At 40.6% G+C, this 17,454-nt stretch overlaps 1 protein-coding gene across 3 annotated transcripts; it reads left to right on the top strand.

Moving 5' to 3' along the window:
- The first annotated feature begins 13 nt into the window (after positions 1-13).
- On the top strand, positions 14-17,408 carry spats2 (spermatogenesis associated serine rich 2). 3 transcript variants are annotated; one of them, XM_046398235.1, is made up of 14 exons: positions 1,713-1,844; positions 4,176-4,246; positions 4,357-4,647; positions 5,618-5,697; positions 6,801-6,909; positions 7,421-7,470; positions 7,799-8,021; positions 8,656-8,835; positions 8,995-9,130; positions 12,270-12,328; positions 14,255-14,364; positions 14,782-14,884; positions 15,897-16,060; positions 16,163-17,408. In XM_046398235.1, the coding sequence occupies exons 3-14, from the start codon at positions 4,623-4,625 to the stop codon at positions 16,421-16,423; spliced, it is 1,500 nt and encodes a 499-aa protein (XP_046254191.1). In that variant the 5' UTR covers positions 1,713-1,844; positions 4,176-4,246; positions 4,357-4,622; the 3' UTR covers positions 16,424-17,408. The 3 variants fall into 3 exon arrangements, with proteins under 3 accessions (XP_046254192.1, XP_046254190.1, XP_046254191.1); XM_046398236.1 differs by lacking the exons at positions 1,713-1,844; positions 4,176-4,246 and adding an exon at positions 14-145; XM_046398234.1 differs by lacking the exon at positions 4,176-4,246 and having other exon boundaries at positions 1,695-1,844.
- Positions 17,409-17,454: the final 46 nt, after the last annotated feature.

Genomic DNA, 17,454 nt, shown 5'->3' with positions numbered 1-17,454 from the left:
ATCTGGATGAAGTCTGTGGCGTGGGACAGCTAATACCAAGCACCGACCTCTGAGTTGTGTGTGCAATCGGGCGATACAAGGCACCAAACCATGCGAACCTTGTTCTTCAACTTCGGAAATGACGACGTGGATCGTGTGTTGCCAGGTTCGGACACGTAATCAGTGTTTTAACTGTTCTGAAAAAATGGACAGCATCGCCAGGTCTTTTCACAGGTCACATGTAGAAGTCAGCATTCCCATTATTCATTATGCACAATTATGGATATTATTATTTTTAATGATTAACAGGGTTAACATTTTTAATAGATTTCTGGTTACATGATATGCTGCTTTTGAAATGAATATACGTATAAAATGCAACAATGCAGTGATGGACAATGCAACAACAGTAAAATTCACCAGGGATACTACACTTATTTTACACATCAAAGTACATTTACCAGTATGGGAGGTAGTCTCTGAAAACAGATGTATTGTTTGCTTTGTCTAGAAGAAGACTGCAGAGGTGCACACCTACATTATTGGAATATTCCTATGTATATATGCTACTGCACTGAGGATATGAATTTGTAAATACCCCTTATTTTTTTGCAACTTAATATATATATATATATATACTTAATTATTTAGTATGTTTTTACTTTCTTGATTTTATTTACTTTTGTGTAATTTAATTCATCCATATCTTATTTTGCTATCCCTGTGCTGCTGTGCTACCTCACCTTATCTCATTTTAAGGATGAGATGATTGTCAGAAAACTTTGGGTTGTGGTTGCTAATCTGATAATCACTGAACATCTGATTTGTCAAGAAGACAGACAGACAGAATCTTCAGTGATTATATGTTGATTTGATAGCATTTTAATATCTTATTTATGGTATGCACCTCATATTGCTGACATGCCTATTAACTGGGAGCATCTGGATTCTCTGTAAAGATACCAGCTTACTGAGTAGCTCATAAATTGGCCTTATTCACTCTCTTTGATCCTCAAAGGAAAAAGCTACTATATGATCTAATGTTTTCCCTTTTATGAATCCTCTTTTAAAAACTAAGCAGAATGTTATTCTTATTCTTACAGCTACATTGTATGAATTATTGTCTTTGAGTTTTGTATGCTTATGCTATGCTTTCCTATTTACTCTCTGGCTTATTTTCTTTTCTTTATTTCTTTTCTTACTTTGTAGAGTTAAAGCTGTAGACTTGTAGGTGGCATAAAAAATAACAGTGGCTGGAGTCAAAAAGAACTTTTACAGTGGTATAAATGCGTTTAAGGAATGAAACAGCGATCACAGGGCAATGTGGGCATATGTGTGACGAGATGCAAGATTCAACGATTTTTTTATTGTCAACACATGCTGGATTTACAGGCAAATTGAAGTACTGTTTCTCTCTCACCTTAGTGCTAATGCCATGCAATTAAATAAAAAAAATGTGAAAAAGATAAAAAAATATAGCAGTATAAAAACAAAAAAGTGAGAAGATAAATAAATAGCTAGGATTAAGTGGGTAAACCTAAAAAGTGGTAGAGGTAAATTGAATTATAGTGGTAATATGGATGTAAATAATAACAACAATAATAATATAAGCTATTAACAGGAATACTTAGTACAAGGAGTAGGTTTTTCAATGACCAAGCTGAAGAGTGAACCGAATTACAGACTTTTACTGCTTCAACGTATTAAAAAGGGCGCTTTTTGAGTCCAACCTGGCAACCGCGAAGGCGCTTGGTCTAGGAAAATATTGCCCACAGCAGACTACTTGGCACTTAAGACGGCTGGCGACAGGAGCTGCGGTAACCTTTTTCCAGAATCTACTCTTCAGCTTTCTTGCAGACAACCAAGTACGTATTTAATATTTTTAGCTGCTAGCACAGTGAACTAATCACCGATTTAAGAAGCAATGCTTTAGTAGTAGCTCAGCGTTTGCTGTTAGTTTAGTAGCTAAAGGATGGCTAGCCTTGCAGTAGAGCAGTGAATAATAAAAGCCGAGCAGCCTGCTAGCTGCGCGCTAGCTAAGGGTGCATTCAAAGGTCCATCCATAAAGAAGGCGTTGATACTTTGTGCTGTATTAAGTCGTTTTTAGTGTTTTTTGAGAATTTAACGTCAATAGCAAGTTACTGCGGTCAGTAACGCAGAGCCCTGCAAATCTAATCACACAAGGTGATGTTAGCAAGCTAACGTAAACGTAATCTCCGGATTTCATCCAAATATTTGAAATGAGCGGATTTGAAATGAAACACTGAACGAGAGACGCTGTTGTGCAAGTAAAATTTAGCTAGCAATTGAGAAGAGTATGCACAGCTGGAATAAGCTAACAGTCTTGTGTTATTAGAATTTTGTTTTACAGCGTTCAACAGACCGGGGCAGTTAGCTAAATTGGCTAACGTTATTTAATGGTTAATGGTTGGGCAGCTTTTGACGCAAAATCTTTAAGGCTATTTTTTTTTATCCTGACATTAGATTTAGCCCTGTTCATTTGGATACGTTTTTACGTCTATTTTACAATAAGGCGAAGGCTAATTTAACTTCCTCAAACCAAATTGCACGAATGAATATATCATCCAAGATGCCGGATAAACTGCGGCTAGTGGTGCCAGGGATCTTTAATTGATAAGGTAACATAAGCTACAACTTCGCATTTACTGCTGTCACTTTAACACATTCGCCGTTTAAGGATATTTGGTTGTCTAGTCCAGATCAAGAAGTGCTCCATACCTGAAACGATTTTGATTTGATTTGCCAGTGTTGATGAAAAATATTCTTAATCAGACTCTTATTTGAGCTCTGTGAGAACCGTCGCTAACTGCAGCCAGTGGTGAGATTTACTGTATGTGTCTCACCACCGTGACAGAAGCTCCTCTTGGGTTTGATCTTAGATATATAACACACACACACACACACACACACACACACACACACACACGCACACACACACCCTCTTTTTCTAAGATGTGTATTTAAACAAACTTTTCAATTCCCGGTTTTATTTGAGTGCTGAGCCAGCGCCTCCGCCGAGTTACATCACTCGACTCAAGTGCACCTGGCTCACTCGAGGATTCAAGCACCATCCCTCTTGATAAACATAATGCATCCTTGTGTTTGCGTGAGTGGCCGCCGCAGTGTCACTTGTTGATTGTGCTTGTGAGAGTTTGACGTCTGCAAAGGTGTGGTGGTGCAGGGAACCTGGACCGTCGCACGTCAAGTCCTACTCAAGAGGGTGTGGGTTTGAACAGTTTTTAAGTTTCATTTTCTAGAAAATTAGGGTCAGAAAGAGAAACCTGAAAGGGGGCGGTGTTGGTGGACGGACAGCTGGCTCATAAAATGGGTCCACATTGCTGCAGGTCTGGTTGAAGCATTTTTAAGACTTGGGACATAATTAATGTAGCTCAGACTTGGCTGTAGTCTGTAAAAGAGCTTAAGCTATCTGTAGTGTTGATGGATTGCTCAGCAGGATGATGGAATCGTTTCCAGAGATTGTTTTAGAGACACACAGATGTTCCTTTTTCCCTCTTTTTATCTTCCAATGTGTCTCTTTTGATCTTACGAATTTCACAGCAAACATGCTTAACAAACAACAAATGGCAAACTTTATTTGGGAGCTGAGGATGATATGCCTTGACAGATTTTGTGTAATATGAGCCATTTCTTTCTGTATTATCAGCGTGACTGCCTAGTCAGCTTCTCGGTTGCTAATTCACAGTTTCGTTGACAGTAACAAAAATGAGTCAAGAAAAGTTAAAGCACATTGCAAGTTTTCCCGTGACAGGAGGGGAAACCTGAAAAGCTTTTATCGTAGTGACAATGGTGACATCCAGCAACTCTTGTGGCAGCTGGTTTATGAGTTTGGCTGTATGAAAATGTGTTTAAGTTTGGGATTGAAATGGCCCCGACTAAACGCATAGTGAATAGTCTCTGTAACCCTTATAACATCATCACCCAGCGCTCCTGCAGAGCATGGAGAAAAAGGAAATACCCTTCAAAGATGTGTTTCTCTTGCTAACTTTTTTCCCCCTTGTAACTAAATGCTGCATTTCTGCCAAGGACAATATTAACTGCAGATTTTTTTGGCGAATGCTCTGCCAGACAGACAGTAACTTACCAAAATCTGTTTTTCATTCACGTTTTATAGCCAGAGGATTTGGATTTCATTTGATTTGCATTCACATTTTCAGATCTTACAGAAGTGGAGACTTAGTACCTGTGCATTTTTGCTTCATAAAGCAAGACCACAGTTAATTTGAATGTAAGTTTTGTTTTCCTTCATTCTAGACCATGGTGCAAAGCCATTTTCGATCAGTGGTTTCTATAACACAGCTGTTTTTTTCTTCCCCCCCTCCCTTTTTCGGCCTGCAGATTTGGATCAACTTGGAGGAGAAACACAAGGAAAACCCGAATCTTTGCCTAAATGGCTGCGGCCTGATCTGAACCTTGTTATTCCAACCGTCCTGCCAGTTGTGAGCCTTGTTGGAATCTTCTTTAACAAGAGAAAAATTCTCAAAGTGAAAGTTACCACACTTGAAATCCTGATTTGAACACCAGCTTAAACAATATTTGAAGGGTTATTACCGTCTTGTGGAGCTGTACAACCAAGAGTCTCTCGGATACTTCGGTGCGACAGCATGGCAAAGAAAAACAGCCAAAAGGGTATGTGTTTCTTCATTAGCACTTAGCACAAAATGGTAAAATAAAAATGTGTATTTGATAGTATGTGTTCAGTGTGTAAAACATACACATCAACAATTTCTCAGTTGTGTTTTGCATTGTCTAGATGAATGTTTAAGTTTGGCTGTAAATTATTTAACAAATAAATGTGTGCGTAATTGTTTTCGCATGGAATCTAATGGAGTAGCCCTAAAAGTGCAAAGGCAGTCTAACAGATGGCAATACTTTAACAGTGCATTTGAATAGTTATGAAGAGAAACGCTGTAGACGTTTACAGTGACATTAACCTACTTTTGTGCATGAGAAAAACAACTTTTACAAGGGCCCTGTCTTTCTGTCTTGTCTTTAAGTGGCCATAGATTAACTTTGGACTTTACCCAGAACCTTCACACTCAGCTTTTGCTCATCAGTCTCAAGAAGAAGTGTCCTCAGACCTTTTGTTGAAAATTCGTTTTTTATCTTAAAGCCACCTCTTCTTGATTGGACCATTTTCACTCTTTGTCTGATAACCAAAACCCTTAACTTCTTCTCCAAAGAATGCTGGATTTTTTTTCCTCCCAGGAGGTTTTCAGTCTTTTAAGTCTGACACAAATTCCAGACTATTCAGGCACAGATGTGATGTGAGCTTTTGTCCCTTTTTATTTTCCTCAGGCTGATAGCTGAAGTGGCTCTGCTTTAATGTCTAAATAACACGTCCTTCCACCTCCACAGTACAATGTGCGGTGATGCTGGATTCAACAGATTCTCACTCTCGTACATTAAACGAATCAAACCTATAATCAAACTATCTGAGTCTGCCTTTGCAAAGTGATTGGTATTCATAAATGAAAAGCCTTTCTAGGAAATCTCTGAAGATGTCTGGTGGCTGCTTTGTTTTGCAAATGATGCCCTACAGTGGTTTGCAAAGTCCTGAGTAAACAATGTGAGTTTGGTGTTTGACATATTTGTCCAGATACGTCTGGGGTGGTGTTTGACACTCGCTCAAAAATGGTCATGTCCCAGGGAGGAACAGCCGAGAGGATGAAGGAGAAGGTAAGACGTGTACACACAATGAACACGACTGACACGAAGAGCCTGCAGGTTTTTCGCTGAATGGTTACATTTGAAACACAAAATCACATTTCACGTCACAGTTCTAGTTTAATTTCACCGAGCTTCTAATGTGCTCTTTAAGTAAAATATTTCCACTCGGTGTCGGTGAATCCACTCGTTAGTGTTGACATTCAGTTCATTAGTTTTGGGCTCGATGCAGCAGTTTCTCAGTGAGTTGTTTTTTGGCAACAGTAAACATGAGAGGGCAAGTTTTCAGAGCATGAGCAGCTGGTGAACAAGTCAAGCACTTTCATGATAGGATCTTGAAAGCTGTTAATCTGTAATGGACTCAACTTGAGAAAAATGAAACGGCACAGTTTCAATTTTCAGTTTTCATGGCAGATTTTTTGGGGTTTTGGTTTCTACTTTTTTTCGCCAAGTTTTAAGACACATTTCGAGTTTCATTAGTGGAAGTCAAAACTGCTAAAAGATATTCTGGTTCTTTATAATGTGAGTTATGGATACCTGGCCAAAAATAAGAATAAATAAATATGTAGGAGCCGTAATGACAGTGTTCAGTAGTTAACTGAAAAATGTTGTTATGCCCCTTTTTTGAGTTGATTGTTTGTGATGTCGCAGCCACTTGGGCGTCAGTTATGATTACGCAGCCTAAGGAGCAACATAGTTTCTTGACGGTCCGTTCATGATTGAATCTTGTAGCTTTGTTTTTGCTTATTTAAGTAAAGATTTTTGAACACAGTTACCTGGTCAGAAGATTCATTACTACCAGTCAAGCTTATTGCTGAAGGGTTGCTTAATAGTGACAATAAAGAAGATTATTGGACAGATTGACGCTACAAAATAAGTTAAAACTGTGAATATTTGCATTGAAGCTTCCGGGTTGTTTACGCATCATTCTCTGTTTGCACCAAATAAAACAGACTCCTGAAACATTTATGTATGTCGCTATTTGTAGTACATGAATAAGAACTAGAGTACATTTCTGTATCATTCATCTCCTTCACTTTCACAGTACATACTGAGTCAGTGTGAGATGATATGAAAAACCTGTTCCTCTCATACGTTGTGTTTTTATTTTACAGATCAGTGCTGTCAGAGCAGTTGTCCCCAACAAAAGTAACAATGAGATTGTGCTGGTGTTACAACATTTTGAGAACTGTGTTGACAAGGCCGTTCAAGCTTTCTTAGAAGGTATGAGAACGTCAGGAATAAGAAATTGCTGACACTTCCCTTACAAGAAGTTACTGTAGTTACATACCATAAAACTGGTAGTATTAGTATTGCTTATCTACAGCAGTTATTCCTTGATGACAGTGATACTCAGACCACGTAAAGAAAAGGAATGTTATGTATGCTGGTTTATTGCCTGCAAATACTTTGATGATCTTTTTTATTTAGAGCTTTTGTCCTGGCGTGATGCCATCCATTGCTTATGCTAGACCTGACCTTGAAAACATTTTTTTCATGCATGCCATACTTTGCAGTCAGAGGTCTGAATGTCATTTACATGCCTTTACTTCGACAAGTTTAATTATAGACCAAGGAGGTTGTCCCCTTACGTCACTCTGCTTTGTTCCTTATTTTAGCTTTGGCTTAACACCGCCTCGGGGCATTCATTTATTGGGATGGGTATTTCAACATTTTGAACCTTTCATGCTATGCCGTGTACCTTCGTCATCATTGTTTGCTTTGCGCCTTTCAGGGAGTGCAGTTGAGATCCTGAAGGAGTGGAATGTCACTGGTAAAAAGAAGGTGAGAATCACAAAGTGTGCATCTAGAATATCCCTTTGTTGAGTTATCATTTTTATGTCAGTATCTCAGTTTTTGAAAGTAATTGCTGTACTTGCTAAAATTAGATTTCAAAGTACCCTTCGTTGAACAATGGATTAAGGCAAGGGAGTGGCATCTGAATCTGAGTGCCAAAACTTTTATTTCAGCTTCAGCTTACGTCAAAACACATCTCTTCCTGTGTTTGTGTGTGTGTGTGCTGAATTGATCCAAGTCAGTGCTGATTAGGACAGAGATAACGAACAAAGGGAATCTGAACAAAGAAGTTTGACATTGATATCTCTATGTCCAGCCCAAGAAGAAAAAGAAGCCCAAGCCTCAGCCAGAGGTCTCAGCAGAACCTGCTCCGCCTGAGGCCACGTTGCCCGAGGAGGCCAAGGATGAGATGAACGGCTTTCATGCCAACGGATCAGTAATGGATGGAGAGTCACTTGATTCTCTGAGTGAACAGTTGGACTCTGCCTCCCTGGATGCAGCAGAGCTGGACTCTGAACCTGCTACATCCGAAGCTACCGGTAAGCAGCAGAAGGTCCAAATACAGGGAAATTAAAAAAAATACGCTTAGCATCTCGTAGAAGGTGCATCATGAAGTACAGAGAGACCATTAAAGATGGTTTTTGACTGACCAGCAGATCCATGTTACATGAACAAACTGATAGAGTGACTGAAAACAAGATGCTGATGCTGATTGGACGACATAGGTCACATGGCTCTACCTTTGGTCTTGTATATAAATAAGGCAAAGTCACTTATAGCTTGCAGCATGGCCAGTGAGAAGCTTGTGCCACAAAAGAACCATGATTAGTGAAATCTTGGACTGTAATAGGGGAAAATTGAGAAATTCATTTATTTCAAGTCTGGCTATAATCCGCTCTGCTGCTGACTGACTTGTCGACTATTTTGGGTCTTCTGGCATCTCTGTTTTAAACAGTTTTGGGTAAAGTTTGAGACATACGTACTTCATTTACTGTAAAGTAATACTCCTGGTATTATTACTGCTGCTATGCATCTCTGCTTGTCTGCTATCTCTCTCTCTCTCTCTCTCTCTCTCTCTCTCTCTCTCTTTCTCTCTCTCTCTCTCTCTCTCTCTCTCTCTCTCTCTCTCTCTCTCTCTCATAAACCGAATTGAACTGAATTGAATTCTCACAGTCGCAGAAGCAGAAAGTCAAGGTAGTGCTCCAAGTCCTGCCTTACAACAAGGAGGGAGGAATCACCAGGGTCCCAGAGGGAACAAGACCCGACACAGGCCGGGCTCAAATTCACATCCACCAACTTCCTCATTAGCGCCCACCACTGATGATCAAGTATCGTCAGGAGTCAAGAAGATAGGTTAGTCAAAAACACCCGTTACCTCCCAAATGATCTTGTCCTGCTTGTAGTTTATTGTCAGAATGCATTGTTGGATTATGAATTAAGCTGTCACTAAGTGAACGTAAAACCTGTACCGTAGCACCTTTGCCTAAGTCATGTACAATGTCTGCCTCTCAGCTTCCAACATTGACCGCTCCGTGAAGGACCTGCAGAGATGCACCGCCTCGCTGACTCGATACAGGATGGTGGTCAAGGAGGAGATGGATTCCTCAATCAAGAGGATGAAGCAGACGTTTTCTGAGCTCCAGAGCTGGTGTGTAAATTTCTGTTTAAAGTCTGCCTCTGGTCACGGTGGCTGTAGCGAAATCTTAAGGAAGGTGGTAAAATATTTGAGCATGTTGAAAAGTGAGGTACAGCAAAACACTGCAGGTTGTTTTCACTGCAGGAGCTTTCCCAGGGGACCAAGCACCATTTGAGGAACTCGGGGACTGAATTTAGTTCCTGTATGATTGTTCCGGGGGTAGTGTTGTTCAATATATAACCAGACACTGCAGCAACCACAACTTGACACTTTAATACCAATATGACAAGGGGCAGCCATTTCAATTGGTCTTTACATTCAACTCAAACATCAGAGTCATGCATTATTTCAAATGCTGCTCTCAGTGGAAACATATCATAAGAAAGTAAAATTCTTGCACAAACTGATGTGTTTATTGGCTTTAAATAGCACTGACTATTGGGTATTGGCCTCCATGTGTCTTTGGGAGGAGTAGCCTGCCCTGTAATGGAAGTTTATTAGTAAATATAACGCTATTGATTCTTAGAGTTAGATGAGGGGTAGGATTGAGCATCTTAACTGCCTTTATTTAACAGAACGCCTAAAGTATATTATGTTAATACCCTAGTCAACGCACCACAGGCCAAGTCTATCAAGTACAGTTACATGTGGCAGCATCATATGCTCACACATAGCAGCGTGGGTCACCCAGCAGAGCGGTTTTCCTGTTAGAGCAAAGCCAGCTGAGCTTGCACTGCAGTGTGACGTTTAACGTGTATGAACAGTTTCCCAAATCCACCTATTACTCTGGTTATTTTTCTGGCCTCACATGAACCTGGCCTGTTATGCATTGTTCCAGTGTGTGGGTCTGGTTGTAAAATGTGCTACTGCCAAGTCAAACAGGCTAACCTGTAAAATAAACAGGAAGGCCACATAAAAAATGGCAAAATTTAAAGATACCAAGTTTGAGGTTGGCGTCCTTGAGCTTTTGTTTGGAGGTTAATCCTGCTTTGTCCAAAATGGTTAACTAACACAAATATAAGTTTCCTAGTTTCATTGGAGACGTTTCTATAATAAATAAATAAATAAATAAATAAAGCTAATGTATTGAGTCATCATTTCCTTGAATGGTGGAAGTGGACTGAGGTTAGTTCCTCTAGGTCTGTATTTCTCTGAACCATTTGGTCAGAAAAGATTGTTTATGTTCCTTGACTTTGTGTCTTTAATTCAGGTTGCGTGATTACTAAAGCATTATTGGTGTTATTGCATTTTTCTAGATTTCTTTTTACTATCAGTGAGCCAAAGGGCATCTGTCTTACCTTTGTCCTTTTTGATGACACTGAGACAGCACTTCTGCATAGTAGATTGCAGACTAATACATGTGTTGAAACTCTGGTAGCTTTGACAGAGCCCGTTACAGGCTAAAGGTATTGGTGTATTACACATATAACGATTAATACAAACCAAAGTAATACTGTGATCATTTTGTATGTATGCATTGCTGTCACTTCTAACTCAGCACGGCGCATTTGACAAGGTCCATTTGCTTTAGCTTGTTCAGCGTTTAGTGTACAGGCTTTCACAGATGCGACTAGCATATGCAAGACAAAATCCAGGTTCAGCTCTACTGAGCAGTAAGTATTTATGTGTGTTGAAGATAAGCATACTCAACCCCAAAACTCTTCAACCTAATGTGACTCAGAACAACATGAGCGTAAAGAGAGAAGTCTGCGTCCTGATAGTATGTATTCATCATATATATATATATATATATATATTTATATATATATAATATGCAGTATTTTTAATGTAAATACAGAGGTTTTAAAGTATTGTTAGGATGTGTTGTATTTCTCGTAGAGATGTCCTTCATTGTTCTCTCTGAAAAGATGAAACACTATACAGTGGTTGAAAAGGATATCCATTTAGCTCCACTCATAGCTCCCCATCACTGCTGTGTTAGCTTCGCACGCTTTCATTTTAGCAAAGATAAAAGGCAGTTTGTTCTGTCGGTGTTCGACACCTATCGCTCCCATGAGGCTCTGACAGCACTTCTGAGGTAGATACTCGCGTCTAAAATGGAAAGAAAACTCCAGTATGTCATGTTGTAGCCTTTTAAAAAGACAAATGGAGGAAAACTTGTGTGAGAAATTCAGACTTGTAGCCCAGAAACAGCCACCAGCTAAGATACACAACCTTAAAGAGCAGTATTTGATTTTCTGCTGGGGGAAAAAAAAATAGATCATATCAGTATCTGATCCGAGTAATGATCAAACAGCCACGGATAGCATTTAATGACAAATCCCAAGTATGTCGTGGGTGTTGCTTAATTCAAGCCAATTGCAGTCAGCCAGTTACCCACATAACTTGTTGGTATTTACCGTTCAAAGGCTTTTTAATAATTCACTGGAGAGAGAGCTAGATCGTGACTGTAAGGCGCTCAGCACGCTTGAACTAGCTCGAACAATACGGCATCCAACCATCTAAAGGCAGAAGTGTTCAGGCCAACCGTCCAAGAACAACGCTGTGCAGGGAGGTGATTTTGGTGGTGGAGGAGGTGGCCACAGTCGGAAGCAGGATCGTGTTAAATACTTTCCCAGTTGTTACGAAGTGGAGTGCTTATTTTTCTGTTTTTGTTTTTTCAGCATAATGTCTTGAAATCATTCCTTTTTATTATCAGAATATGATCCATTAAGCCTAATAAAATATCTCAAAATGCTTTATCAGCAAACTATTTTCATGCCTTTTCACGCCTGGTCTCAACCAGCTCGGACAGAACAGTGCACATGCACTTGTATTGGCAAAAAAAAAAAAAAAAAAAAAAAGAGGGGAACTTTGATGATGTGGCGGCGTGGAATCATGGGAGTTGTTGTCATCATTATTAAACAGCCACTAATGGCGATTAAAATCTGGCGAACGCGACTCGGGCGAGGTGATGTTTTAGTTTCAGTCATGTTCGTGCACTTCTCTGGGTTTGAACATTGTCGGAAACATTTGGGATGATGTAACTACACGACTCAGATGCAGTTATGCTAGTTGTGTTGCCCTTCCTGTTAGACACGGTTATTCAGCGATGCAGCTGATCCCTGAGTGAGTCAGCATACACAACATTTCCTCTTATCTTGAAGTGACAAGAGAAAAATGATCCCCTCCTCTCTCGTTTTTGTTCCAGTTTAATGGACAGAGAAGTGACTCTACTGGGAGAAATGGACAAAGTCAAAGCAGAGGCCAGTAAGTATTTTCAAGTATGTAGACTGAACCACAACCTGCTTGTCACATTGGTGCCCGGGAGCTGTTAGCTTTCTTCACATAACGTGATCGCCTCACTCGAGGGCTTGGAGCATCTGACCTAAATCACTTCCTGAGAGGTAGTCAAAGAGATTGTTGAACATCAAGTCCCAGTTTCTTCAAAACTGCAGTGGTTCCCTAGGGGTCCTAATATACCTAGTGCATACCGCTGTGTGTTTGAGTATGTAACATGACAGAGCAAGACTGCATATTTGTATAAGTAGGCCATTCGCTCTTATTCTGCCCTCTCAGTGTGGAGTGTTGTGTGTTCCAGGCCTGGAAATACTGAATAGTGTCAGGTGTCAAGGGAGAGTCAATGCTGTCTTTGTGCACAGTGTGTGTGGGGAATTGAGAGGAAAGCGAAGAAACTCTAGTATTTCTTCGACATTACAAGAGGCAGGTTTACTCAGAACCTTCTACTAGTCTGCTTTCTGTGGTACACTTGTTAATAGATGGTTTCCCTCACCAGCTTTTGCTCTGCTATAGGAAATGATATGACTGTTAAAATGCTCCAAATGAGGACATACAGGATGTTCTCAGTGTTGTTTAGTCCAGCCCAGGATGATCCTTATGTTGATCCTTACTATGGTGCTGAAGTTACCAGTGCTACTGCATGGTACCAGCACTGTAGCTGGTGCTAGTGTGTGGTGCTCCAGGCAGAGATTATTTTAATTATTGATTAATCTGGAAATTATTTTCTAAAGTAATCCATTAGCTGGTGACTTTTCCGCAACAGTCAGAAATGGGCAAACACAACTGCTCACAACTGAGAACCTGGGACAAGAAACTGTTTTGATATTTAAATGAGGAGGTAATCGATCATCCAAACAGTTAGTTGTACATCCCATTTTCCAAAAGCTTAAGTTGCCATCTGGAAATGTGAATGTTCAGCTTCCAGTCATATAAAACAGAAAAACAGGGCTACGTGTTGTTTATGACAGCCCCTCAGGAAGAAAAAGCAAGCAGGCCTGTGCAGTTTCTCCGGTTTGCATGGATATTCAGCCTCGTTCCAGAGGAGAAGCAAAGGTGCTTCATTTCTTAATCTTTTTCTGTAGTTTCCCAGCAGGTGGCGCAGTTGGCACCACATATTGTGTTTTGAGCAGACATGTAACACAGTTCTTGAAGTAACTGCATAGCTACTGTACATATTTAAATGCTATAAAAAAGTGTGTTTAGTGCTCGTGTCAGTTCCTTATCTGCACGTATGCAGTATCTTGAGCTCGGCTTTATCTTTGACCCATGTTTATCGTTGGACGCTGAGTCAGCTGTACTTTGTACTGTTATTACAAAAGATACACAGCTGAGTTCTCACAGGAAATTGAAACTTACTGGGACTGCAGGGTACTAGTTGTAAAACTGAAAAGTAAATTAACAACAGCTGATTGATTAGGATATTGTATCAAAAATATTATAATAAATGGCAGCTTTTTAGACAATCTGAAAAAAATAGCAACTATTCTGTAATTGCAGCTTCTGATTTGTGAGCATTTGCTGATTTTCTAGTTGTGACTGTAAACTGAATATCTTTAAGGTTTTGCTCAATTTATGGGTCACATTCTTAGTTTTGGTTTCCAAAATGAATCTTTTACATCCATAGATGGAGCAGGTCCTCCTCCATTCTTTTTTCATCTTTGTAGCAGCCACTATAGAGGAGGATGAGGCGAGTGGTGTTCGGGTGGTTGCCATCTTCAGTCTCACCACTAGATGTCACTAAATTCTACACTCTAGACCTTTAACTGGGCATAATCATTGGGCAGAAATTTTATTGCACTCTGAATCAGAATCACCACACAGAGAAAAGATCGTAGGTCTCGTTGGTTTCACAGCAGTCACAGACACCAGTTTCATTTCACGTTGTTTGTCTTTCAGTGTTGATTTTGGACGCCCGGCAGAAAAGAGCGGAGGAGCTCAGACGGCTGACAGACCAGTCGGCGTCCATGTCTGAGGAGCAGTTGACTGAACTGCGGGCAGAAATTAAGGTACTGCTGCAGTTTGGCCTTGACTGACTGTCTGTCTGTCTGACTGACTGACTGACTGACTGTCTGACTGTCTGCGTTTCAATGAGTACACAGCTGACTGACTGTGAAGTGGGTGTCGCTGAGGATCAAAAGCAAATTAAAAATCTCAGCATTGTTGTCTCTTCTGAGGGGAACCACGAGCAGAAATAATAATTGAAAGTACAGAGCAAATGTATTGGGGCATGTTGGGTTCTCTATATTACAGTTTAATTAAAGAGTTTGGTCTAGACCTGCTCTAATTGCAAAGTGTCATGAGATAACTTTTGTTGTGAATTGGCGCTATATAAATAAACTGAATTGAATTGAATATTTTCCTGCTGCATTTTGGAGCATGCTGGTGATTAAAATAATTGGTTGTCTCTTCTTTTTTTCTGACAGCACTTTGTGAGCGAGCGTAAATATGATGAGGACCTTGGGAAAGCCGTAAGATTTACATTTGATCTTGAACCACTGAAGACAAGCATCTCAGGGTTTGGATCAGGTACACCTTCCCCACCAATCACAAAATACATGCAGATCAGTTTCAGAAGGTTTGTAAGGTCATATCCACAGTCACAGCAGGCTGTTAGCTAATAAAGTAATTATTATATGTTTAAACAAGGCCAAAAGGTGAGCCATTTTAGTGACTTGGAGGGAAAATAGACAAAACTAAAAACACAAAAAGACTGCAAGAGGTCCAATAGCTGCCAAAATATTCAAAGAATCAAAAACTACATGCATCATCTGTTTGTTTTTGGCACCAAAACCCCTCAAAAACAAGCTGAGCCTGGGCACAACACTAAATGTTATCCACAGAATTATTGGTTCTCAGGGATGTTTTGGTCCCGCCGAGCTTCCTCAGCTTCTATTTACAGACAAAAATGTGTTTTAAAATAACACGTTTCCATCACATGGTTTCAGAGAAAGCCATTGCATCACTATTGTTACTGAGGAACACACACACATTCTCAATTCATGTAACTTAACGGAACTTGAGCAGGGATTAGTCTCATAAAATCAGATTATTAACTTAAAAGACTGTGCAGTAACAAAACTGTCTTACTTGGAACTTTTACTAAACTCACCTCACACATCTGACACAGGATGTACGATGTCTGTTCTGAGACTTTTCGGGTGGTTTGAAGAACACCTTGTGAAGTTAAAAATAAAGAAATACACTTAAGCTGTGTGGCTGGCACTTGTGTGGAGTGTGTGAGGTTGGAGGGCAACGTGCTCATTTTGCAAAGTGAGTTTGTGACCAATTAGCTTTTTAGCTGAGGCATTTTGCTGGCTCGCCAGCGTATTCTGCTTCGTCTCGTGTTGTACTCTGACGCGTGGTTTGTAAAATGTAGCGACGGTCTCACTCGGTCTCTCTCAGAGCTCTTTCACATCCCAAATACTAAAGCAAAAATGAAAGAGCTTCTCTGGGTTTTACTTCAGGATAATTAAGTAGGCTTTATGAGGCCGCTGCTGGGTTGTACTGCTCGTGATTAGCTTTGTTGTTTCTTTTGCAGTTTACCATCCGCGTACAGGCTACTCAAATCGGTCTCGTTGTAGCTCCACGTCCTCTTCTGTTGCCAGCCCAAGCCTACAGGAAACTCCTCCTCCTCCTCCTCCTCCTCCTTCCACGCAAACCCAAAGCACCCCAAGTGAAAGCCGGCCCCCACCAAACAAACAGGTCAGCTGCCAAAGCGGTCAAACATTCAGCCCGTAAAACAGCCTCACACTTCACAGATGCTTATTTACCTGTCGATAATTCTGACTGATCTTCAATTCTCAGATTTTCCAAGGCAACAGGCGTACTTTCCAAGGACAAGGGTATCACTCAGGTGGTCAGCGGTATAACGGCGGTTCCTACCACGACAGGAATGCTGGTCGCGCTAACCATCGCTACCAGGGCGACGGTGGCTCTTCTGGTCCTACTTCACAGCACTCTAACAACTCAAGAGGTCCCTCGCGCTCCTCCACGTCCTCCTACAACCAAGACCGACCCTCTCATAACGGGCTGCCCCAAAGGCCTCCGCGGATGCATTGCCCTTGACATAGGAAATCCTGTGCTCAATCAAACCCATCTACTAACCCCTGCACTCCCCTCCCCGCCTCCCTGCCTCACCTCCTCCCCACCTCCCCACCCCTCCTACTAACTCCTTTCAATGAAGAATAGAATACCAGTTTACATATTTCTATCAGTTGAGCTGTAGTGCCACCTGTCTACGTCCATTCATCCCTCAAACCTGACAAGCTCTCAGTGTTCTCTAGTCGCTTTCCCTCTTGTTTCACTCGTATCCTGGTTGAGGTAACATCTTCTATCTTTAGTCTCCCCCCCCAAGAGATCTTATTGCCATGCTATTGTCAGTCTCTATTATTCATGTCTGCAGTTAGGCGGTCTGCTGCATACTGACAGAATTATCTGCAACAGTTTGCGCACCATCGAAGATGAAGTCTTAGTGCTATTTCTGTTTTTGCTGTGGCTTTTGTCAGCTCTCTGATTTGCACCTCAGATCTTTTTTTTTTGTCTCCCAGAACCATTTCAATGCCTTCACCGTGAAAAGCGTAGTGAAAGTGCAAAAGTAGTTTTTAGTATTAACATGGAGTTTAGTCATCAGGAGAGAAGACTTGCAATCAACACTACGTACTATCATTAATCTTTGCAAGGTCAAAAATGAAATGGAACATATCAAACTGTAATCCAGACCTTTTTGTATGGCTGCTACACACAGTAGGGAACTTGTTAACGCTAGGATTTCGATGTTATTGAGCGTAACTCTGTGAGGTTGTCCTCTGAAGACAATAGTTTGACATTTGAGAATTGGCTCGGTCCCTTTCTTGTCGCAAGTTAGCTGAGACAGTCAATACCACTTTCATGTCTGTACATTAAATATGAAGCTATCCCCTGTCGCCAGTTAGCTTAGATAGGAATCAGGTGGAAATGGCTTTGTTACTTATCCCAGTTTAAGAAAATCTGCCTTCTCGATTGTTTGTATATTTCATGGAAAAAAAAAAAGAAAAAAAAAAAAAGAGAGAAATGAAAAATGGGGTTTTATAAGGCGTTACGTTCCACACAGGGCAAAG

Source organism: Scatophagus argus, chromosome 8 (assembly GCF_020382885.2).
Source record: "Scatophagus argus isolate fScaArg1 chromosome 8, fScaArg1.pri, whole genome shotgun sequence".
Taxonomy (NCBI): domain Eukaryota; kingdom Metazoa; phylum Chordata; class Actinopteri; family Scatophagidae; genus Scatophagus; species Scatophagus argus.
Note: the sequence above shows the minus strand (reverse complement) of the source record. Positions and strands in the feature narration are given on the sequence as shown.

Excerpts from the sequence above, each read along its gene's own strand:
- spats2 (XM_046398236.1), top strand. The coding sequence starts at position 4,623 with ATGGCAAAGAAAAACAGCCAAAAGG. Across the intron at positions 6,910-7,420 it reads CGTTCAAGCTTTCTTAGAAG|GGAGTGCAGTTGAGATCCTG; the intron begins GTATGAGAACGT and ends TGCGCCTTTCAG. Across the intron at positions 8,836-8,994 it reads GTCAGGAGTCAAGAAGATAG|CTTCCAACATTGACCGCTCC; the intron begins GTTAGTCAAAAA and ends TCTGCCTCTCAG.